This window comes from Curcuma longa, chromosome 9 (genome assembly GCF_044706935.1).
Source record: "Curcuma longa cultivar G26 ecotype Majalengka, Jawa Barat chromosome 9, ITB_CL_G26_1.1, whole genome shotgun sequence".
Classification (NCBI taxonomy): Eukaryota; Viridiplantae; Streptophyta; class Magnoliopsida; order Zingiberales; family Zingiberaceae; genus Curcuma; species Curcuma longa.
The window spans coordinates 8,773,030-8,797,697 of record NC_133869.1 but is presented as its reverse complement, the minus strand read 5'-3'; the positions used below and the strand labels follow the sequence as shown (position 1 = coordinate 8,797,697).

At 36.4% G+C, this 24,668-nt stretch overlaps 5 protein-coding genes across 8 annotated transcripts; 3 read left to right on the top strand and 2 right to left on the bottom strand.

The window, feature by feature from the left end:
* The first annotated feature begins 3,399 nt into the window (after positions 1-3,399).
* On the top strand, positions 3,400-3,998 carry LOC141834323 (uncharacterized). Of its 2 annotated transcripts, none has more exons than XM_074721699.1 (2): positions 3,400-3,632; positions 3,727-3,998. In XM_074721699.1, the coding sequence occupies exons 1-2, from the start codon at positions 3,405-3,407 to the stop codon at positions 3,910-3,912; spliced, it is 414 nt and encodes a 137-aa protein (XP_074577800.1). In that variant the 5' UTR covers positions 3,400-3,404; the 3' UTR covers positions 3,913-3,998. The 2 variants fall into 2 exon arrangements, with proteins under 2 accessions (XP_074577800.1, XP_074577799.1); XM_074721698.1 differs by having other exon boundaries at positions 3,718-3,998.
* A 1,316-nt stretch (positions 3,999-5,314) lies between these two features.
* LOC141835241 (transcription elongation factor SPT4 homolog 1-like) lies at positions 5,315-9,872 on the top strand. Its single transcript, XM_074722671.1, has 5 exons — positions 5,315-5,517; positions 5,629-5,720; positions 7,704-7,759; positions 9,465-9,526; positions 9,625-9,872. The coding sequence occupies exons 1-5, from the start codon at positions 5,380-5,382 to the stop codon at positions 9,673-9,675; spliced, it is 399 nt and encodes a 132-aa protein (XP_074578772.1). The 5' UTR covers positions 5,315-5,379; the 3' UTR covers positions 9,676-9,872.
* A 3,586-nt stretch (positions 9,873-13,458) lies between these two features.
* LOC141835275 (uncharacterized) lies at positions 13,459-20,327 on the bottom strand. 3 transcript variants are annotated; one of them, XR_012602365.1, is made up of 8 exons: positions 20,189-20,327; positions 20,058-20,106; positions 19,828-19,965; positions 18,835-19,068; positions 18,399-18,438; positions 18,223-18,320; positions 18,024-18,152; positions 13,459-13,566 (listed from the first exon to the last, which is right to left on the bottom strand). XR_012602365.1 is itself a non-coding variant. In XM_074722710.1 (7 exons), exons 1-7 carry the CDS (start codon positions 20,278-20,280, stop codon positions 18,135-18,137), a joined length of 669 nt encoding a protein of 222 aa, XP_074578811.1. In that variant the 5' UTR covers positions 20,281-20,327; the 3' UTR covers positions 17,874-18,134. The 3 variants fall into 3 exon arrangements, 1 of the variants encoding a protein (XP_074578811.1); XR_012602366.1 differs by lacking the exon at positions 13,459-13,566 and adding an exon at positions 17,874-17,948; XM_074722710.1 differs by lacking the exon at positions 13,459-13,566 and having other exon boundaries at positions 17,874-18,152.
* On the top strand, positions 14,119-15,082 carry LOC141834504 (uncharacterized). Its single transcript, XM_074721825.1, has 2 exons — positions 14,119-14,289; positions 14,626-15,082. Exons 1-2 carry the CDS (start codon positions 14,119-14,121, stop codon positions 14,998-15,000), a joined length of 546 nt encoding a protein of 181 aa, XP_074577926.1. The 3' UTR covers positions 15,001-15,082.
* A 1,297-nt stretch (positions 20,328-21,624) lies between the features above and the next one.
* Positions 21,625-24,024, bottom strand: LOC141834812 (putative BOI-related E3 ubiquitin-protein ligase 3). Its single transcript, XM_074722180.1, has 4 exons — positions 23,876-24,024; positions 23,683-23,768; positions 23,319-23,608; positions 21,625-22,333 (listed from the first exon to the last, which is right to left on the bottom strand). The coding sequence occupies exons 1-4, from the start codon at positions 23,977-23,979 to the stop codon at positions 21,812-21,814; spliced, it is 1,002 nt and encodes a 333-aa protein (XP_074578281.1). The 5' UTR covers positions 23,980-24,024; the 3' UTR covers positions 21,625-21,811.
* Positions 24,025-24,668: the final 644 nt, after the last annotated feature.

Here is a 24,668-nt window from a genome sequence, read left to right as displayed (position 1 = left end):
ACATCAGTCACTGCAAATAGTAACCATAATAAAACTTTATTATTGGATGTTATTTTTTTTAATGCTAAATATATTTTTAAAAGGATAAAAGTTATAATTATCCGACTGTTCTCCAATATTATTTTCATTATTATCTTCCGTTTAAATTCTGAGTATATTGGTGTGTTATAGAAACTATCATCCCACCAACAACCCATGTACAATTATCCAACTACTATTCAATATTATTTTCATTATTATCTCCCGTCGTCTGAATCTTCCGCTTAACTCCTGAACTAATCGACACGTTATAATAACTAAGCTTAATGTTGTAGTAGTTATAATTTCGTAGATACTAAAATATGAACTTAGCCCTATTTATCTATCATTTACATTATAGCGGCTACAATTTTATAGCTTTTATAACCTAAATTTGATCTATTTTTATTATTATCTCCTGTCTAAATCCTAAACAGATAAGTGTGTTATAACAACTATCACCCTACCAATAACCTATGTATAATTATCCAACTACCCTTCAATATTATTTTCATTATTATCTTCCATTTAAATAATTAAATCCTGAATTGATCGACGTATTGTATACTTAATATGTTTAAAAATATCCACGTTATAGCAACTATGATTTCATAGTTACTGCAATACAGATTCAATCCTATTTATCTATCATTCACATTGTATAGCAGCTACGGTTTTGTAGCTACTATAACACAAGTTCGATTTGTTCATTTAATATTCATGTTGTAACAATTATGAAATCGTAGTTGCTACAAGATTGATTCAAAATTTAGATTGAAGATTTAGATAGAATATAATAATGATAATGATACTGGAGAACATTTTAGTAATTATATATGAGTTACTGGTAAGGTAATATACTCTTTTAATAAAAAAATTAAAATGGGACTTTTCTTCCCTTTGATGATTCAAAAAAAATGTGTATTTTAAAATATATAAAATTTAAATTAAGTATTATTTTTTTTCCAGATGCCTTTTGATGATGAGTTGTAGTCAACTCTGACAAATTTAGTTGAGCATCCATTATAGAGCATAAATGGCTTTTAATATTAATATATTCATTGTAGTGTCTATCTGAAGATGTCAACGTATGAAGAAGCCAAGTCACATCTAGTCTCCTTGTGCCACTAGAAGTGGGACGGTGGTGCCTTTTGATGCCTTGTCTGAAAACCATCTAAGCTATCTTTTTAGAAAATATCTTGTTGGTCTTTGGGACATAGTTGAGTTGATTATGACAGAACAGACTTACAAAAAAGGACAAGAATTTGAATCTCGACGAAGTCGAGCAATACCCTCCTCCATCGTGACAATTGTAGTTTCTCAATTTACCTCCTCACAAATGGTGCCGACCGTGTGGGGCCGTTAGGGTGACAGATTCCATCTTTTACAGAAGAGAAAATACCTTGTTGGTCTTAGAATTAATTGGTGCTCTAGCATGCCTACCTTTTGACATTCCAAGCTTATAAATAAATAAATTCTAAAATTATATTTAGTACAAAATAATTTATATAATATTTATAAAATTATTTTGACCCCACACGAAGACTCTTATTACTAGCTCAAGTGCACAACACTTGATTGAATTATAATAAGAATAATTATAAGATGGGAGCTCTTCTTTAGGCTTGTTTTCATTTATTGTTACTTGCTTTACTTCACATTCAATTACTCAAGAATTAAGAATGCTACCAAAATCTCCCTCTTATTTGTGTTGGGGCCGTGAGTGTGGGTAGAGGAAGGGGCAGGTGAATTGACGCTCGCTCATTATTGTTGTTGTTACTTGGATCGATGACCTCATTTCTTTACGGAACATTTACAGTTCTTGCAAAAAAAAACTTTAAAGAAATGTACCAAGATTCAATCTTGAATTAGTAGTGTGAAAAAAATTAAAAATGAACAAAAAAATTTGCTCAAATGGTGATTGCACTAATTTAAAGTGCCCTGTTCTGATATCAATTGTAAAATCGAGAGAAGAACTAGAGGGGGGGTTAATAGCGTGCGTCATTTTCCTGTTTAAAACTCATTTTTAATTTCTTTTCAAGAGTAAGCAACAGAAATGTAAACAAAAAGATAATAAGTTATTTGATTTTACTTGATTCACAGTTTCTCAGGTTGCTAGTCTAAGATCCATGATTGTTGATTGCTTTGGTTGAACAATTCAATAATAATTTCTCTCTATGAACAACTATTCGGAGAAAGAGATTCATCTCTTTACAAAAATAAGATGCGGTAACAAGCTTATCGCTCTTTAGAATTTAAAGCATGAAGAGATATAATAACTACAAAAGTGAAAAGATATCGACTAAGAGTAAAGTAAGATCAAAGTGTAATTCGTTGTCGGCGGATCGAACAACGTCGCAGTGTAAAAGCTTTTGTACGAGATGAGAGTGGAAGGCGTATGAGAACTTGATGTCGAAGCCTTTGATCGAGCCTATTTTTATAAGCTTCGATCGATCTACCGAAGACGGCTGGAATGGTTGAATATGGACTTGGATTTTGTATCTAAAGGATGATGTCATCTTTGAAAATGTAGAAAGCTCCCCGATAGATCTCTAATAATCATGCTTTGATATCACTTTGTTTGTTAGAGAAGAATATGTTTTGTATAAGAATGTAGTAGGATATTTTATCCATATTTCGAATAGCTACTAAGAATAGTCAACTTTGACTATAATTATTTTGGACGATACAAATCTTCTTGAATTGAATCACAATATCCTCCTTGATCGTTGTCAGTTACAGCTTCTCGATTTACCTCTTCCGATAGTCGTAGGGTCGACCGTGTGGGAAGCCACTTAGGTGGTAAATTCTATTCTGCAAAAGTTAGAATCCGCCACCTTACCCGCGACTCGCCACAGTCGGCCCCACGACCATTTGTGAGAAGGTAAATCGAAAAACTGCAGTTGGTCACGTTTGACAGCTCTAGTCGTGGTCAATTGCAATTTCTCGATTTACCTCCTCATATATGGCCGGCCGACCATGTGAACTTAAACCTTACCTTTTACAGAAGAAAATTGCATTTCAATTAATCTTCTTGATAATTGTTGAACTATATACTACTTATTCTTCTTTTAATTACATTACATTGGATAATACCAAAGTTCTTTACCTAAACTCTTGACTTGGGTTTGCATGTACATACAAACTTTTCAACTAATATTAGTTGAGTCAAAGATATTGTTGCTAAATTCAATGAACCAACCACCTAATCTCGGACTAAATAGGGTTTAGCTAGATATATTCCCAACAGAAGAGAACCTACTGGTTTAGATTAATTAGTCCCCTACAATGCATGGCGGCCATGAACTAAGCACCTCTATAACCACTAGCTAGTGTTCTCTTGCTTCAATTAACCTTCATAATATTGTTGTTTCTTCAGGTCATTAATGGCTGGCAGTGACATCTTGTCGGCTGCGAATGACGACAGTAGTACTGTTTTCTCCAAGAACAAGTCGGTGTCGCTCACTGGGATGGCCAAGCAGAGAGAGCTGAATGGAAGTCTGCTGAGTGAATCTGCAGAACCGAGGTCGAAGAAACGAGTGTCGGATGCAAAGTCCAGGGAACTCAGTGGGCATGACATCTTTGCCCCGCCGCCACCTCCAGAGTTTCCGCCAGTGAGATCCACTGATGCCATTCTTCTTCTTCTTCTTCTTCTTTAGTTCGACATGACAGTAGTGTTGCTGAATCTCTCTTCTTTAGAAAATTCAGGCTGAGAAAGTAGCAGAGTTCATGAGAGCTGGCAATGGCGGAGAGAGAATAGTGAGCGAGGCGAAGCTGAGAGAGATGACTGGGAATGACATTTTTGGCAAGGGGGAGGGTGCTGCTCCATCTCGAGATTATCTTGGAGGAGTCCGTAAACCCCCAGGTGGTGGGAGCAACATCACACTCGTTTGATCATACATGTTTTCAGTCTGTTATTATTATTATTGTTATTGTTATGCTGTGGCTTCCTAGCTCATTTTGGACTTTGGTGATAGGCTCAAGAGTGATGATTTCTTTGGGCAATTTAATTTAGACAATACACCATGATGATGATGATGATTATTATGATGTTAATTCTTGGCTTGAAACTTTGGGCATGATTTAATTTATGGCATATATTGTAAGTTGTGTGTTTCAAACATAAATCCGTCCGTTCATTTTAAGTTTAATTTTAAATTGCAATATCTCATCATGCCACCTAATGACTTTAGATTATTGTCCCTTTTCAGATAGTTTAGAGAGTTTTTTTTTTATATGAACATGATAGGTGTTGATGATTATATAAAATATTATCATATAATGATCAAATGATTCAAAGTTTGGATACTATTTTGCTATATCGTATGTATGTTAGACAATATTTGTCGGAGATAGAGAGGAATTTACTGAATTGAAATTATAAATATAATTTTAAACTTATCTGCAAGATGATTTGAACTAATAACCTCAAGCTGTTAGCTTGGGTTAGGCCGATTTGCTTCGTTGATAGTGTTATAGAGTGTTCGAGCTGATCTTGTAGCTGTTCGCCGAACTACTGAGCGGTATTGCCCGAGCCCGAGTGGATTGTCATTAGTTGAGCTGCCTGACTACTGAGTCGGGAAGGCGACTGCGGAGCCGAGCTGTCAAGTATCGACTTGACAGAGTTGCTGAGTATTCTTGCGTGGGTCGCCACTGCTTGAGCGCCGAGTTTAGGAAGCAATATGCCCAGTTGGGATTCCATGTGCTCGATTCTTGTCTGTTGCCTGAGTGTAAGTGCTTGAGAGGAGAAGTCGAGTACTTCTCGAGACGGTCGAGATGCCTGACAGTCCAAGTTAGAAAAAGAATCGCTTGATTGCCGAGTCCAAATGGGTTGCCCAGTTGGGGAAAAGAAATGACAAGGTCTACGTTCAGTGCAATTTTTTAAAAATAGATTTATCCCCTTTCAGCTATTTTTTATATCTATTTTGAAGTTTATTTTTTTAAATATTGATTATTTTGATGATTTCAATTATAATGTTAAAAATCAATTAAATCAATTTTTATTAAATACTAATTTTAAAATAATATTAATATTTTTTTAATTTTTAATTCAATTATTTAAGTTTTTATTAAAAAATGTTAATATATAATTTTAATTTTTTAAAAAAATTAATTAATTCGATCGAATTAATTATTATTTTTATTAGTTTAGTTTTTTAATAATAGAAATCAATCAAATCTAAAAAAAATTTAATTAGTTTGATTTTAATAAATTATTTTAGATAATAAAAACTAAAGAGCAAATCGTGATTTTAAATATGTAGAGGTCATTTCGAAAGTTCTGGGGGCTGAAACGAATTTTTTCCCGTACGATTAAGAACTCTTGGAGTCGGCCCTGGCGTGAGGGCGGAGGCGGCGGCCATGGGGAGCGGGAAGCGAAGCGATTACTTCCGAGAGGAGGAGGACGATAGGCCACCCAGCTTCGCCCAGATTCCGACCAGCTTCGGCCAGGAGCTCAGAGCCTGCCTCCGTTGCCGCCTCGTCAAGACCTACGACCAGGTATTATTTAGGGTTCCTTCTCGTGCTCAAACCCTTTATGCTTGCCTAACCAATGTTTTTATATCTTTTGGCTTCTATTGTACTGAAGTTGATTCATTCACTTTGATTCAGTTCAGGGAATCCGGCTGTGAGAATTGCCCCTTTTTGGAGATGGAGAAGGAGCATGACAACGTTGTCAACTGTACGACTCCCAACTTCACGGGGTGAGTCATATGCTTTCCTATCATTCTTGCATATTGTTTTATCCTGCAAATATTTAATCCACTAATACTATATGCATATATAATCGTCATCAGCAGATCGTGTTTTCCCTAATTATTTGGAGTCAAATATATGAAAATTTCACTCCATTATGCTTTATGCAAGAGTGTAAAAGCTTTGACCTACTACATTCTATTCAACTCTTTAAACTAAACAATTTATTGGTCATCTTTGAATGTGTTCATATCATCTCAACTAATTTTCTTGTATTTTATCATTGGAACTATACCTATTTACTCTTGACTTACATATCGATCTTAACATTTGAATGTCCTTTATCTTCATTTATTTATCTTTTTTTTTTTACATATTTCTAGAAGGCCGTACCATAATCTTATAGTAATTTTGTTTTAGTCTAAGGAGAGCATTGCAATCACTCACTTCAAAAGTCCTTTTTGTCTTAACCATCTATTATTTATCCTATTAACGATATTATGATTAGTATCTTCTTGTTTAGTAATATATCCATCAAATATGAAACCTGTATCAATAAGAACTTCACATCCAATGCATTTATATATAGTAGGCACTCTAATTAAACATAATGACATTGTTCATGAGTAAAACAAAATTGCTTATATGTCAGTATGGTCCTGGACAATGCATTTGGTATATATGGTTTATATGGATCAGTTTCAAGTCATTGATAACCTACCCTTTGAGTAATTTAATTAGAATATATGAGAATTAATGACACATTCTCACAACCTATCTGGCATCTATATTTCATGACTTGTGCTCTTCCATTCACTTATAAAATGGTAGACTGAGAGTGTGTATAGGAAATCTTTGAATTAGTCTATGCATTAAAGTTCACACGTCATCCTTCAATATCTTCATCCTCTAAAATTTTCAAATGAAATATAAAATGCTAGTTTATGCACTGAAGAATACTCGTGCTAATTCATGACTCCTACACATGTTTGTTTGAAGCTAGGTTTTTATATGCCACCATCCCTTTTTCTCATAATTATTTGTTATCATTTTTTGTTTAAAAATAATTCTTAGGGTATCAGTTTTGTTTTCTATTCTCCTTAAAAATTTTAAACTAGATACTAGTAAAAGACTCTTCTTTCTTTGATGCTGTAAACATGGTGCAGTTTTTTTTTTGTCCTGAATGAAACCGTGTTTTCACCTTCTTTATGATGTTGGCATGTTGTATTGACCTATGTTGATCTCCGCCTCTTTCTTTAGCTTTATTAAATTACTTAGCAAATCTATCATGCTCAACTGGATGACCCACCTCTGATTTTAGTTAGTACTATTTCTTAGCAGGAAGTTCAACTATAATGATGATCTAATTCTGGTTGTCAATAATGTTACTTGCTGGCCTGGGATAGTGTGGTCTTACAAATTGACATTCATAGAGATGAGTACTAGAATGGGGAAAACCAGTAGAATAAAGAAGGTAAATTAGGAAAATGGATTGAATATACTTCTAAATAAATATGGTCATTCATACTGAGTCTTTTCAAGTTTAAAATGATCCTACAATCTAGTTCTGGTCTTAGATTGTCTAAAAGTTTGATTTCTGTGAAAAATCTTGAAAGAAAGAATCATGAATTTTCTTTGCAAGCTTAAGGCACTATGTTGGCTTTGGTAATAACTTTAATGACAATTGTCAAAATGAGTTATTAAGATCTCTACATACATGGCTATTTTGCCACTTTGTATTTTTGATCTTGTATCTTGAGGTTTTCCTGTTAAAAAGTTGACTAGGATAAACCACGTTTTTTAACTACACTGATGTGTTAAATCCTTCATTTATGTATAATTGCAATGGATTTTGTTGTATTTCTTCATGGATTTCATGTAGTTCTGTTTACGTGTTTATTTGAATTGATCTTGTTGTGTAAGCTAAACTGATGTTTGATCTTGTGTTAATTTTAACTAGCAAGGGTAATAAATGGTTCATATCACTGCAGGATTATATCAATGATGGATCCAAGTAGAAGTTGGGCTGCTAGATGGTTAAGAATAGGTGAGTTTCAAGTGTCACTGTTACATTAAGGAGAACTTGTGCCCAAGTTAATTTCATAAATATGTTTATGCTTTTATAAGTAGTTTCCTGATGCAAACTTTTAATACTATATTGAACTCATTTTCAACAGTCAGGTTTCCACTCATTTATTCTTTTGTTATCATGAAATTGCAGACCTGGTATCTGTCAGGTTTGTAATTAAATTCTCTTAGCAATCATATTGCAATGCATTAAAATTATGTTGATGAGCAATCGTAACGTACTATTCAAAGGATAATTGGTGATCATAATTGGTGACGCTGATGCTCTGCTGGTTTTTTTTTCCACATTACACCCATCCTAGCATTTATTGTTTATCCAACATACTGATATGCGTCTGTAGCTTTGATCTCCAATACAAGTAAACAATTTGTAAGTTTTACACATCCATTTATTTCTAGTTTGAGCAAGCTTTGAAATTTATTAAGCTATGTTAAGTCTCTGAGGTATTATGTTAGTGCCAAAAATATTGAGGTAACCATAATCTGAAAAAAAAAAACTAAAATCATGGTACTTGAAAACTTTGGCAAACTGTTCAGGTAACTTTGGAAGGATAATAAAATTGTCTTATTCTGTCAAATGGTAAATGATCCAATAAATGAATCTACTGAAAAATCACGGTATTAGGTTTGTTCTTAGTTCTATTTGAAATTTTTCCTTAAATCCTTTATTTTCATCCTTCTGATGTCTCCTAACATTGATTATATTGAAACATCATGTTTCACCACCCGTTGTTGAATGATATGTGGTGGTGTGATACCTCTAAAGGCATTCGTCTTATGCTTAGGAAATGGCTGGATAAATATTATACACGTACAAATGGCCAAAATCTCGTGGTTCTTTTTGTTCTAGTTCTTTGTGATTTTATTTTATTTTTCTATTTGTGATTCATTAGTGACTGGCGATGATATTGTGAATCTGGGAGCTTGAAATGTGGCTATCCTTTCATCTCTCACAATAGAGCTAGTGATTATAATGCATCTATTATTTTAAAATGTTGGTGACCTTGATTGTTTCCACTGGATAAGATATTGATAGACCAAGATATGCATTGGTCACTTTGCTGGTATCATAATAATGGTAGTAAAAAGGGTGATTTTGTTCTATGTTGATGCCCACTTGTTTGTCATCCAAACTATCAATCTGACTGTGTGCTTTTTTATTTGGAGAAAAATAATTGATTCTGACTTACTCTACTAATATTTTAATCTTGATTTTTATATTCCTTCTGTCTTACTCTGTCAACATATTGATTTACATATAAATAAATAGAAAAGAAATTAGATTATAGATTCATTGTTAAGTCTCCAAATTACTTAACCTCAATAGGGATCTCAGAGCAGTTTAAAGTTACATATATGCTCCATATCAAAATTGAAAAGGAATCATATTTACTTGTTCAATGAGGACTTCATTGAAAGGAAATCCATATGTAATACAAAATTCTCACTATCATCTTCTTTTTTCGAACTTATTTCATCCCTTTCTTTCTCCAAGGGACTAATTGCTACGGTACAATTTTTAGGCTGGATGTCATCTTTTTCAACAGATTCTTATACAATTACTATGTTTTGACATGGTCAATGACTGCATAAGCTTCTGGCAAACAAAACCATGAAAGCTTTTCTCATTCATGAACCAACTTATAACCTTATAAACTTGGCAGGGAAGTTTATTCCTGGATGTTACACACTCGCCGTCTCTGAAGAACTTCCCGAAGAATACCAGGTACTCTATGTTATTTGTAAGAACCCCTACATATCTTGTTGCATGTTTGGAAATATCATTACTTTCAACTCTGGTCTGATATTTTATCATTCATGCAGGGTATTTGTTCTGATAACAATATCCCGTATGTGCCTCCGAAGCGTGCGTAAGTCCTGTCCATGTCCATGTCCATGTCCATGTCCATGTTATCAAACAGTTTTATTTTTTCATCATTTTGGTACTCGTGAATTTTTATTAACTATCAACTGTTGTTACTGCCAACTAGTTCAAGTTTTAATTCCCACCAGATTTGTTGACAGCAATAACTATCTTCTTAAATGCACAAGCGACTTAAACTGTTCATTAATACCTTTGACACATGACTTGTAAGATTTGGTGGTAGAAGTATTCTAAGAATGCCATAATCTCCAGCTCAGTGTGATCAACAGGGGATGAACTCTACAGATCCTTTTCGTGCTAATTAGTCTCTTCATGAAGCTCCAGTCTATTCCTGCATTTATATGCTACATTAATTCTCTGATACCTTATCGCGGTGCGACGGTTAAATCTTTTAATGGCATGCCTAAAGAGCACAAGAGGTAGGAGATGCATTTAACTGCAACTGGTGGCAAGATTGATGGCTCTGTAGCTGTGAGAGCAAAGAACCAGCATTGAAGACAATTGAAGAAGGGGAGTTAATGGTGGCTCGTACTTATGAACATGGCCTTCCTTCTTCAATGTCAACCTCTTTACTTGAGGATCATCAGAGTCATTGCAATGCTCCTATAATGTCATATTTATTTAGGATTAATCGACACTTCATTGCTAATAGCTTATCTTGGGATTTCACTTGTCAGACTTCAATTTCTAGGAACTCTCCTCTAGGTGCTTCACTTTCTAGACCTTCAGTTGGGACTTCACTTGTCATGAGCTCATATTCAAGACTAAACTCGTGAGACCTCAACTCGAGACTTTACTTGCCCTTGCTCTTGTGAGACCACTAGACCATGGAAGAATAACTCACTATCTAATGCTGAAGTGACCAATAGCTGTTGGAAATGCTAAACGAAATCAGATGCCACTTTCTGAAGGCTAGTGGTGTTGCCTTGCCCCTTATTTCTCAGCTCGATAATCCTACTATAGTGTGTGTTGTGTTTGTTGTTTCTTTTTACAAGATCAAGATCTTGAAAGAAGTTGGTGTTGTGATTGTTGTTCTTTAGATACTTGCATTTGTCACACTAACTAATAATAGAATAGGACCTCTGCTTCTACTAGCAGAGTAGCTTTATGAAGGGTGTTGGAATATTCAGCAGCCATGACACTTGAGGCAAGTGCCAACCTTTGCATTTCCTCCAATTTTTGTTTAGCCCTTTTTCTAAGATGGTAATGCTATTATTGGTTTAAGAGTTTCAACCTTGGTTTGAATCTACTAGATAGCTCAGGCCATATTCTGGTGTCCCCTCCCTCCACTAGAGTCATCCACAACCTTGGAAGGAGGTCCACGTATTGTAAAATTTAAATGGCTTGTTGATCCGTTGCTAATCAGTGAGGATAGAGATGATGACAAGAGTATGGTCTGAGAGACATGGGGGAAGAAGAGGGCAAGGGTCTGAGAGACATATAGGGGGAAGAATTGAATATTACAACATACCTTTTGCACAGAAGTTAGCTTCTAACAACCATCGGCTGCTACTTTAAGATACGTGATCGTGGATTGCTTACGAGTGGGCAATCAATTAAATTTCTCCTTTTGAAAATTTGTTCAAAGGCGGAGAAAGTCTCTTACAAGTGTAAAGGTAAGGTAACAATTTATCACCCTTTTTAGAAATGAAAGCACAAAAGAAATTAAAGCACAAAGGATACCAACAATGGCACATAGACGTTGCTTTTGCACAAGACTAGGGCTTGAGGGTTTAGGAATTGATGTTTTGAAGCCTCTGATGGAGCTTTCTTTTAAATAGATTTTTTGGTCAATTGATCCCTTAGTTCGGTTGCATCGATAATCGGATCTAGATTTGATCTATTGGTCGATCGAACCCTTTTACCGATCGATCGAACTTGCCATGTCAACAAACCATCCCAATTCAACAGCTGACTTTGCTCTTCCGATCGCCTGAATGGGGTTTTAGGTCGCCTGAACCTCACCTAGTTCACTTCATTGCATTATCTGATCGTCACATCAGCTGCACGAGGCCTATCTTCTGCCGCATCAACACGACGAATCCCATCTTGACCAAGCCTCTTGACTCATCGACATTTTGATCTCTATCCTCTGCCACATTATCCATTCAAGACTTATCACTTGGCATAAGACATTTCAACCAAACTGTAATGCGGCCCCACCGTCGAAACGTCTCCATATCAGAAAATCCCTTAAAAGATTTAATGGAGGCACGGTACCACTATGTTGATAAGAGCATACTGCCTCAATAGCACCTCAACCAACAAATACATATTGCTAAGATTTGAATCACACAGCACCTCAGTCAACAAATACATGTTGCTAAGAGAATTCGAACCCGAAACCTCAAGCAACACATGTCTCTATGTTTACCATTTGGGATAAGACACTTCAACTGTGAAGTCCTATTATAAATAAATCCCAATCAGTCTCATGGACTCAATTCCTGTGGGTGATTGACCCGGTCCCATAGAAGTTTCCTACCGACCACCAAGGTAAATCGAGAAGCGCATACGGCGGCCAATCCAGATGCCCAACATCCTTTGATTGCGTTCTCCATTTGAAAGAAAATTCTTACAAATACGCTGTAGTTGGGGATCGAACCACAGATCCTTAGGTCACAATCCGGATGTCCTACCGTTGCACCATTACCCCGAGGACTGTGAAGTCCTATCATAAAAAAAAATGATAAATCTCAATCAATCTCATGGACTCAATCCCAATCAGTCTCATGGACTCAACTGTGAAGTCCTATCATAGCATAGCCGGTAAGTAGTCGGCCACCTAACTTATCATCCTGCCATGCCATTATTGACAAATTGTTGCTCCCAATTGCTGCAATTTGGTTCAGTACTTGCTGCCCTCCTATACTATAGTAGAATTCAGGTTGTGTGGAAAGCTTGCTTATAGGTATCATCTTCTACAGTGTCGCCACAATTAACTTAGTTTCCAACAGCCCTACTACGATATATTCATTCCAATGCGATGTTGTACATGCACTACTCCCTCCTTTTTGTACAAGTCCACCTATAGCTGAAGAAGTTTTGGGGCTCACATGTCCCAAATTGTTGCAGCAAAAGTTAATGACCCTCGTCCCCAGGTTCCTCTAGGACTATCCCACAATCTAGAAGGGAGGGGGAGGTTTCGCCCAACACAGTGGCCTTCTGCATAGGGGTGGATTAGTGAACCAACGAGGCATTTCGCACACGCTGAGGATCAATCCCGTGACCTATTGTAACAACACCACATGTAAAAATCAACTGTATCAGTCAGCATGTAGGGGTGGATCACATGACTCTATTGTTGACTAGTGTCAAAAGTGGTCATCTAAGAACATAAAGGAATCATTTAAGATATTTAAGACTCGTTGGTAGTTCGGATGACCATTTTTTAGATCACTCAAACATATTGACAGTTGAGCTCCAATGATATTACTACAAGTAAAAAAAAAAGCTCTCCATACACTATTACAACGTAACCTACTTGGGAGAGGAGTTCTAAATTAACAGAGAGATTTAAGGTGTAGAATTTATTACGTAAAACAAATATCATCGAATATAATTAAATCAATTCAAATCGAATAGAAGCAGCATATGAAAGAAAAGATCAGCAGGGAATTTATTTGAGGTGTCACCCTAATAGTTTTAAATTAAGGTGTTAAAATGGGTGCTTTAAATTTGGTGAAGCAGACCAGAACAGGGGAGGTTGGAGTTAATGAAAGCTCTGCTGCATTTACTACTACAACTGCATGCCTTCATCTTCTTCTTAAGCATTACAACCACTCATTTATAGCCTCTACAATGCACACCAACCATTACAATGCCATTACTATTTCACTTCATTATGTTGGGGAGTTAGCTTGATTAATTAGTAGCTTAATCTGTGACAAGCAAGTAGATCATGCAAATGAAGATTAGATTGTGTGTGACATTAAGCAAACAACAAAGGAAAATAGCAATAACAACAAACAAACAAACAAACATGTATGTGTGCTTAATTAATTAGTAGCTTAATTTGTGACAAGCAATTAGATCATGCAAATGAAGATTAGATTGTGTGTGACATTAAGCAAACAACAAAGGAAAATAGCAATAACAACAAACAAACATGTATGTTAGCTTAATTAATTAGTAGCTTAATTTGTGACAAGTAGATCATGCAAATGAAGATTAGATTGTGTGTGACATTAAGCAAACAACAAAGGAAAATAGCAATAACAACAAACAAACAAACAAACAAACATGTATGTGTGCATATATAGGAGAGGTGTAAAATTTGTGGGCCATCCGATGATATTCTACTATGGTATGTTGCATTAGACTCTTGCTTACTAGAATCCAATCCTATATAAGTTAAAGCTCAAGCTCCCCGGCCACTAGCGGTAGAAGGAGAGAGTAGTGTTTGAGAGTAATTGGCTTAAGCTCCATCCGCCATGGTGTCCTTGCAAAAGAACTTCTTCTACACTAAGAAGAGGAAGATGGGGGGAGATGGTGAAGAGAGTGAAGGCTTCTTCGCCAAGGAGATGAAGGTGGAGAAAGAGGAGATCGAGCTCACTCTCGATGTTCCCTTGCCTTTGGATTGGCAACGGTGCCTCGACATAAAGGTAAACAGTTAATACATAATTCAGTTTTGGAAGAAGAAGAAGAAGAATAAACAAGGTTATAAGGATGGATTATTACGAGCAAAAGAAAATAACTTGGCAAACATTGTGACTAACTTGTAAATAATCAAACTTGGAGGCGTGATGCAAAAGCCTTAGTATGGGATAATTAAATCTTCAGTGGTCATTTTGTATATTTTCAAAATACAAATATCTATATGCGTTCCTCTTTTTTTGGTTAATTCCATATATTTAAAAAAGAGAAGCATATGTAGTATCGTGGGTGCAATTAAATTAAGATACTGTCCTTTTATGATAATTTGCGGAGGAAAATACCAGTCCGGCGAAATCCACTTCTACAACACAAGGACGCAGCGGCGGACGGCGATGGACCCCCGGCTGATCTTAGACCCGCCGGCCACCGCCCCGTTGAGCCTCGACCTCGAGCTCAACCTCTCCAGCAGCCACTCGCCGCCCAGAAGGTCCCCCCGGGCGCTGCCACTGGAGAAGCGCCCAAATTCCCACCGCGACATCAAAGGTCCCTCCTTGTTGTGGACCTCGCTAGACGCCGACGCCGGCGCTGACTCCGACACCGAGGAGATGGTGGCGGGCGTCTGCGCCCGCTGCCACATGCTGGTGATGATGAGCAAGCCGGCCTTGTCTTGCCCTAATTGCAAATTTGTGAACCCGCCAGATCACAGCTTCTCGACGTGATCATGCCCCATCGGCACAGATTTTGTGCCGAAAGGATTAATAAAGTTTGCTCAATTTGATAATGGAATTGGACTTCATGCTATTCCTCGTATTTAATCTACAAATCTGGCACTTTCAGATTGAGGACTACTTGCTAATGTAAATATTACAGGTAGAGCAACTGTTTCATAGGTTTAGCTTCCCCTCATTATATTCTGTGGATAGAGCTCTATTAAGTTTTGTGTTGTTCAAGCTTGTTAAAAAAAAAGGAGAGCCTAAAATGAACTAAGCTATATAAAAACGGTTATTCAAATTTGACTTGTTTTTTTACATGCTTGAGCTTGATTCGAGTTTAACTTGAACTTGATTCATTTAGATGTTAACGGGTTCTGAATTCGAGTTTATTTGAATAGTTAAAACTTTTACATTTTTAAGTTTGTTTATTTGATTAGTGAGGTTGATATTACAAGCTTGTTTGTTCGTTTTAAGAGGTTTTTATTTATTTGCAAGTTTGATAAGAACTTTATGGATAATGATGATTCACAAATTTTATTCTTAGATATTATTCAAGAACAGTTTAATTTTTATTCATGAATATTAATGAACTAAACACATATGTGTTTAAACTTATTCATTTAATTGACTTTGTATATATTGAACAAATATAAACAAGCTCTTGTCAAATCAAATACTAAGCTTACTCACGACTGTTTAGTTCATTTACAACCTTAACTGTAGGTGTATGGTTGAAAGCTAATGCACATATCTATCAGCCTCTAAATTTAAGCTCCCTACATAACAAAGAGTTAATTTATGAGGGCTGGAAAATTTTGACAGGTAAGGATTTCTTGATGATGAAAATATCCAAGATGAATTTGTTTTCTTTTGATAGTTTAGGGTTTAGCAGCAGCTCTAGATGCATGGTTGTAGGCTGAATCTACTTTAAGAGGGTTGATATATCACTATTAATGATTGTGAAATTCTACTTTAACAAACTATTAGTTGTGTTGAATGATGGAACCCATGGGCACTTGTTTGGCCACAGTGGTCTTCCTGACATGTATTGAGATTGAAAAAGATTAGACATGACTCAAAATAAATGTAGAAGGGAATGAGGACTTCCAACTGTTGTGTTTCTATACTATAGATGCAGTACAGTAGCCCTGTTTGAAATAATTTATTGGTTCTAGCAGGAAGCTCTATCTAAGAAGAAAATATTCTCCCATCTCTATGAGTTATCTAGTCTCTAATGGATGTTGTATAGGTCTCAAGTTCACAAATCTAGGTGAAAAAATTCATAGTTTAAGTTTGGCATCCCTTGGTGATGTCGAATCATCTCTAACATCACTTCACTTGTCATAGTATATTTATTGGTATCGACTACTAAAAAACATTGATAAATCAACCCAATATGTAGATTAACAATGGAGTGCTCTAGAAGGTAGAAATCTAGCTAGCTCATTCAAAGGCATAATAGAATCTCGGAGCATGATAGATGCAGTAACTTGAGCATCTTGTATGCAATTGAGAACAACATCCTCCGATAAAACAAGATGATCAACACAAAGGATATAATGTAGTTTGTGTTAGATGTACACCAATTCTGAGAAGCCAAGCTAGAAGAATTTGGATAAGCTGTCCTCTCAAATCTTCCTAACATTTTCTTTTCATTGCCAATGGAGTAACACAAAACTTCACCTTATCCGGTCCTTGAATTCGTATGTTAGGAAAATGTCATATTCTAGAGTATGGACCCATGCACACAAGTATTTCATCAAGATACAACATGAGGCTGGTGTTGTGTTTTGAATTTCTATATAGGGATTTTATTTGTTTTTTTTTCACCAATTTACATAAAAAGAAGGGTGATTGTTGGATATTTGTTCCTCTCTTTGTTGTTTGGTTAGCTATAGTATTTTGATGTTTTGGCAATATGATTTAAGTTATGTGTTTATATTTGAACATCTATATAAGGTGTGCAAGTTTATTCATGCAATTTGGAGATTGTGAACATCTATATGTCATATTTGTGAGCACAATATTAAGACAGAAACCTAAGATATGTCAAGATAAAATAAATTTCATCTTTCTATACCATGAACAATCGACTCAATTTTTTTATCATTCGACTGCTCATTTTGTTAGTGGACTATTCACAAAGAACACTACTAGTGTTTTTCTAAAAACTATTAGATATTCATAGAAAAACTTTAAGGAATCATAATTAAGCAATGAAATAACCATACAACAACTCTAATGTGTCAATCAACTAGGAAAAAGAATTTCAAATTTGTTGCCGCATTGTAGACTTGTTGTCATGATATCATAATTTTTGAAATGCAATATAAGTTAGGTCCAACTTGGTTGATCGACAAACGCTTAAGGACCTAAGTTTTTCTACTTTTAATATATATGACAATTCCTTTTGTTACAATCTTATCCTATGTTTGCTCTATCATAAATTGCAAGTTGGTTTCTCAATACCATATGAGATACTTGAATCCTAGCATAAACTATGAAAGAGTTTTATGTCTTTCACTTGTTCCATGGAGTGTTAGTGATCTTCTCAAATCGGGTATACATCTAGGTGATCTTGAATTCATGCAATTGATATATTAAAACCTCTCACTTGGCTATGTAAGAGCCTAACAAACCTTCATGAAGCTTAATTAGTTTGTCCCATAATTCCTTTGCGCTTGAGAAGGAATCGATCGACCTTAGTTGATGGATCACAACTCTTGCATTTGTTTGTCCTTGTTTTTTAGCTTGGTTGCTCCACAACTTGCAAGGTTGGGATTCTCAGAGTTCATTAATTGGAGGCTCAAAACTATTGTCAATGGTAATCTAGTTCTCAAACTTTTGTCATGAGAAAATATTGCACTCTAATTTTCCAATAGAAAAACTTACCCTATTAAAATAATATCAAAAGCCACTGCACATACATTTCTCCAAATTTGAAGAGTCATTTCCTAGAATAGCAGCCAAGATCATGGATGATATCAAAAGCAAATTTTCTTCTCAAAGTCAAAGATTAATTAGCTAACCATGTCAGTTGAAATAATCTCTGTTGAATCTTTCGTGACGGCCACAAACAGGAAAAATTTTGATGTATAGTGAAACTGAATGGCTTCCAAAAGGTAGAGCAAGGAATAATATCATAGAATCTCAGATATCTGCAGAATGAAAAACTCAATGTTAACCAAATGGATGCCACGAAAAAAGTTGGCCAAAGGCTAAACTCACATTTATGGGCATCTCTGCAACAATGAGGCCACTGCTTTCTTCAAGTCCTCTGAGTGTCACCACCTCGCCTCCAACAACCATGTTGATGACGATACCATCTGAACCGGCTCATATTAGATCAGTGCTATGAATTCAAAGAGTGAGTTGGTGAATGAAAAGTGGAAGAAAATGAGTACCTGCAGCCAAACAGGTTGACATTCGCCTCAAGTACACTTCCTGCAAATAATTGTATGATACAACTACAGATCAAAAATGATTCTCGGATATTGTCAGAGTTCAATGCTTAAACTGATAAAATGGGGTTGCTTCCAGCATTTACTCAAAGATACATTATACATTCTGCATTGCTATGAGTTGATACTGCCAAGAAGTTGGTTTCATGGTTAGACATGTTCAGAAAATGTTCTAGATTACTGTGAGCTGGCTAATAAGTGAATAGGATGAACGTGCTTTCTCTAGATTTATGTCTCACTTTATTCAAAACACACAATTCAGTTACACTGTCAGATGCTAAGAATCTAAGGTCCTTAATTCCTATAATTCTTTCAGAATCTAAGTCATTTTCTCATTCTAAAATGCTGAAGAGATTAGCATATAAGCATGAAAATTCACCTTCTTTGTTGGCAGCTCATAATTAATTACGACACGAGCAGAAAGAGGTGCCTCTCCCGCGCCAACTAGAGGCAGACATGCATCTGTTACAACTATCATACATGACTTTTTGGTTTCACTACTAGATTCCAGACCATCCCCTGGGAAAAGGCCACTGTTTTGATTCCATCCAGCACTGGAGTGGCGGAACTTTTCCAGTATCAATGCACGCTCATTGTCAGCCAAATCACTATACTGCAAAGGCAATATTATTTCTTACTAGTCAATTTATGGCGATAGCGAAATGAAAAGTATTACATCTAACCAAACAGTATAGTTTCAAAAAGTAACAGAATTAGCTCTTAGGACTCCATTGATACAATTAATTCCCATCAGGAGAGCAAGTAATACCATAGTGATCTTGTATATAGGGATAATTTTCTTATTTAATTAGCAATTGCTGAAGAAAACAAGAAAATTGTTCAGCAAGTGACCAACACCTAATAGTAGCAATTAGCATGTATCTGTTAACTCCCATCTCACATATAAATAAATATGCAAGAGGACTATCTTTACCCACTAGTTTATAAAGAACTGAAATGAAGAAACTTAGAGCTATAGATATAAGAAATATAAGAAAAAAATCATATTGTTATTTGTTGTCTCATCTTGCAGGGATCATAATTATGAAAACAAAATGGAATGCATCATGTTAAACTGTGAGGCATGAGTTGACAAATGGACGGTTCATCGGTATGGAGCCCAGTTGACTATAGCTTATGAATGGATCCCAATTCCTTAGCTACAACATTAACAATCGCTTTAGGTTTCTCTGATGGGCTTTCTGATGCCAGTATTTCTAACAAGAATTTGTTTCTGTAAGTATGAAAAAATTGTTCCTACTTCAATTTAAATAACCAAGAAAGTCCAAGGAAGGATAAGCCAGCCTTCTGCAAAACAAAAATCTGTCATTTAACGCCCGCCCAACTTATCTTAAGGTGAAAGATCACGTACCAATGGGGTAAGGGAGATGAAGGAGAGATTGGATACGGCAGCGCAGACTGCATCCAGCTCGTCGCGTGAACTGCAGCAGATCACGATGGGGAGGGACTGGCAGCGCCCTGCGACCCCTAGAAGATCCAACAGCGTCTCCTGCCATCCACAATTCAAGCTAGGTCCAATTGAGCCCCACTAAGAGTAACACACCTTTGACCTTTCTGAAATGCGGGGTTCCGGAAGCGTACCATCTTGAACTGAAGCCGATCGACCGCGACGTAGAAATGATGCCCAGGGCTGCAGTAGGCGATGCACGCAACAGAATCAAGATCAGTGATTTCCGAGAGGAGAATGGGAGAGTAGGGCTTCGCAAGTTCACCTGAAGTGAGAGGCGAAGGAGGAGAAGGAGGAGGAGGGAGGGGAGGCAGAGGGTAGCGCCGCCTCCGCGTGATCCATGCCCGTTCCCCTCATCTCCCTGCGTGCTTCCACAACCACGGCGATGTAACGGAGCAGCTTTTACGAGGACGGCGATTACTGGAAAAGGAAAGCAAATGGGCCGACTCTTGCTGGATGCTTGGGAATATCCAAGATTCGGCCTAGCAACATTAAATGGGCCGGCTACAGGCCCGATACGGCAAAGTTGGGCTGGGCTAGACTGGGTTGAGTTGGGTTTAGATATCTCAATTCTCAAATCTCAGCCATAAACTTACCACCACTCTTCTTCACCAGAAGATGAAATCTGTCGTCCTAACAGTCCCACGATCATCTATGAAAAGATAAATCAAAAAAATACAATTGACCACTATAGGGGAGGACATTGCCTTAACTTTGTCAAGATTCAACCCTTGTCTACTTCAACAAGTCTGTCCCGTCGTAACCAACTCAGCTATATCTCAGAAATAAAATTATCACCACCCTAATACTATAACAATTTGCATTAAGGTAAGATTTTTATTTTTTATTATTGTATTTTTTTTATTTAAGTTGCATTTGTATCATGTAAATAAATTAATGCTATTTTAATGCAGAATTTAAAATAATTTTTTATTATAAATCTTCTAATAAGACTTATCATCTTGTTATGTAAAATCATCATTCTCAATGATTGAATCAACTGACTTCAAATATTTTATGAAATCTTATCTCTAATTCCAATAAAATTTAGAGAGATACAATGTATTCAAACACAATCAATATATTTAAAGATGCATATAATTAATATTTTTTATATCTCATAGACATAAATAGCACTATTTTTTTAATGTTCGTAGTGATTGTAAAGCATTCTCCCACACTAGATAGATAGTAGTTAACAGATAAAAAACTATTTTAAATATTTTGAAAAATCTTATACTATCTAAAATAACATGAAGTATCTGGCACTTCAAACCTCCGAAGTATAGTTGAGTTAGTTACGACAGAACACATTTACTAAAGTAAATAAGGATCAAATTTCGACGAAGCCAAACAATACCCTTCCTCATCATGGTCAACTGCAGCTTCTCAATTTACCTCCTAACAAATATAATGGAGCCAACCGTGTGACACCGTTGAAGTGGTGGATTCTACCTTTTTTTACTGAAGTATCTAGCACTTGTACACTTGACACAGTTCATTAATAATCATCACATATATATTTGACAATCGTAACACAAAATTAATATATGACTCCATGAGCTTCAAATCAAATACCCTAAAAGTGAACATACCATGAGACAAGCATAAATCTTGAAACTCTTTGGAGTATCATCAAATCCTAAAACCCTAAACCATAAAATGCATTGAACTGAGTTTGCTATCAAGTCACTCATAGACTTTCTAAACTTCTGTGGAAGATTGGATTCACATCATGTGGAGGCTTTTACAGATTTCAAATACAATACCCATTACAGCATGGCATGCAACAGCAATTGATAGCTTCTAGCATATATCAAGTCGTCAATAAGAGTAGTCCAACATATTAGACACAGAGCAAGTAGGCCACCATAGGCGACAAATTTCACTATAGATAGACTTCCATGCCGATGAACTTTGAGGACTGGCATAGCGGGCAGAAGTTGAACTTGCTCTCGCACTCCTTGCACAAGCAAAGATGCCGACAAGGCAATAAAAGCATGCAAGCCTTCTTGACTCCGCAAACCTTACAAGCAGTCTCCTTCAAGTTCCTGTTTTGTTTTAACACGAGCTGCAAATTGACATCACTATTGCAGCAAGAGACTGTGTCGTCAACTTCACTGTCGCCACAACCTTCTTCGTTGTCCCTGTTCTGAGCATTAAGTTGCTCGAGATTATAGTTCAGCGAGTTGATCAAGTTCTCATTGTACTTTGCACGTTGCTGCCAGGCACCTACTTCTACTGACAATTGTTTCATCTGTTCTTCAAGATCCATGTTCTTCTTGTTCATGTTCTCCAGTTCTGAATCTTTCTCACTTATCTTTTTGCGGATCTTATCCTCAACCAATGCAAGAGCTTGTAACTGTTTCGATTGAACCTTCTCTAATATTGATTGTCTTAGACGATCAGCCTAGAAGTTTGGGAGCAACTCTTGTTAGTGCATGATACTACAAACACTCAATATGCAGCATCGTACATAAGGATATGCATAATCATTAATGTATACACTTCAACCTGACTAACAACCTACAGTGATGAACATGAGCACCTAAGCGAACAGATATCATTCGAGAAAACCAACTCCAAGAGAGAAAGAATTACTTTTATGAAGAATCACATGTAGTTTGCAACATCAACTCTCTGCTCATCAGGAGAGTGGGATGTTCGAAGTAACAACCTGTCCTACTAAGATGTTGTTGAGGCACAAGCAAATTTACCAGCAATCAGCAAGCAATGATGGTTCATTATTTCAAAAGGGAAGGGCTTTTAAAAACAAATCAATAACATGCAAGAAGAATTATACACTACGAACTTATATCTCAGGTGACAATGGTCCATTCAAAATGGCACACCATTGCCAAGATTAAAAAAAAAATCATGAATGTTCTGTTATCAGTGTATGAAACTCAAGCTCTTATCAGTTTGTAACAAATGGTCAACATGATGAGAGACTTTTTACACTTACTTATATAATTAGTGAACTAAACACATTGCTCTGTTATCATATGAGAGAACACAGATGTAGAACATCGATAATAGATGAATCCCTCACGAGAAGCAAATTTCTTTGGTGATTTTTAAATGGCAATCAGTAAGAAAAACAAACAATTGTTCAGCACACAACTGATCTAGGCAAAAACAACCAAATAATTCACAAACTCGGCGTGCTACAAAAGGCGGTCATATCATTTTTGCACTTGAGTTGAAAGAATATAATGCAAAAGATGAAGCCATATTGAATGCATCACATTAACTTCACACTCTAACTTCATAATTGGAATATAACAAAACAAAGAAATCAAGAAATGCTGTCATGGAGAAAATGGAGCAACAATAAGTATAAACTAAGAAGCAGAATTTAACCTATAGCAAACGCTACAGTAAACAGTCAATACCTCAATCTTGATAAAGCTGTCCATTTCAGCCTCCATCCCTTGCAACTCGCGATTGATGCCCTCATCGACAATCGGGAGGAGCAGCTGCGGCGACTCCCCAGACGAGACTGCCACTCTCCGGTCGTCCAGTGAGAGTCCCAGCCCTGTGGACACCGGTCCCGTCTGCAGGAAATCGATGGACGCTATCTGCGAGTTATCTAGCGAATCCTGCTCCTTAAGCCGCTTCGTCCTCGGTTCCCATCCGTCCGCCGCCACCGTAGCGCCAGGTGCAAGGCCCATAACGTTAACGACTGCGATTAATCAAAAATTAATAAGAGAAGCAATCGGGAAGGAAACCCTAAAAAGAGCGAAGGTAGCAGATTACCGGAAGGGCGAGGAGGGTCGGGGAAACTCGCAGCATTGGGCAAGGAGATCAGGGGCGATATTTGGCCATCAATCGGCACAAAGTTTCTGCTTTTGCCGGAGAAGGGGTTTGGAAATTACGGAATTTTGGGTTCGTCCACTGAAAGAGAGGAGAAAAGAAACACAAAATTGAGGAGAGGAGAAAAGTTCAAAACCTGAATGGAATGGATTGCTGCGGATTCTGCTGCTGTTGTTGCTGTTCCTGTTGCCGCCGCCGCCGGTGATGATCGAAGTTGCGCCGCTGCAGGAAGAAGGCCATTGCGAGGAGAGAGAGAGAGAGAGAGAGAGGAAAAGCGGCAAAACGAAGATATTTTGGGTAAGAAAACGACAAAGGATAATAATTTTAAATAAGATTGCTATATGTTATAATAATTTTAAATAAAAATAATATAATAATAATAAAGACAATTTGATAAGTTGGAATAATTTTAATAAGTATAAATAATTTTACTTTATATTATAAATCTACTATAACGGTGAACAAATATAGCTTTAAAAAAATGGATAAATGGTGGTTTAAATTATTTTTAAAACTGAGATATCCTTCTCACGATAACAAAAATAAAAGGCATGCTTTTACTTTTTGCCCATGTAATTTTAATTCAGCTCCCATAGTTTTAAAAATATTTTTCATTAACTTTAATTTAACAGTAATTTCTCAAACTGCGTAAGTGGTTATGTATTTTTCTCAAATCGCATAGGTGGATATTGTCTAAATCGTGTACCCTATCGTGGGTTCATTTATCATTTTACCCTTAATCCCATTGGCACGATAATGTCATGTATGTTCGAAGCAAAGATCATTCCGAACCGCATTCCAAAATATTTCTCACAGAAAACAACCTTCGTCCAAATCAAAGGTGACAATCGATGAATAGTGCAGTTTATTTTTCAATGAAGGGTGATTTTTTGCTGCATGAAAAAGTCGAATGGAGAAAAACTGACAAA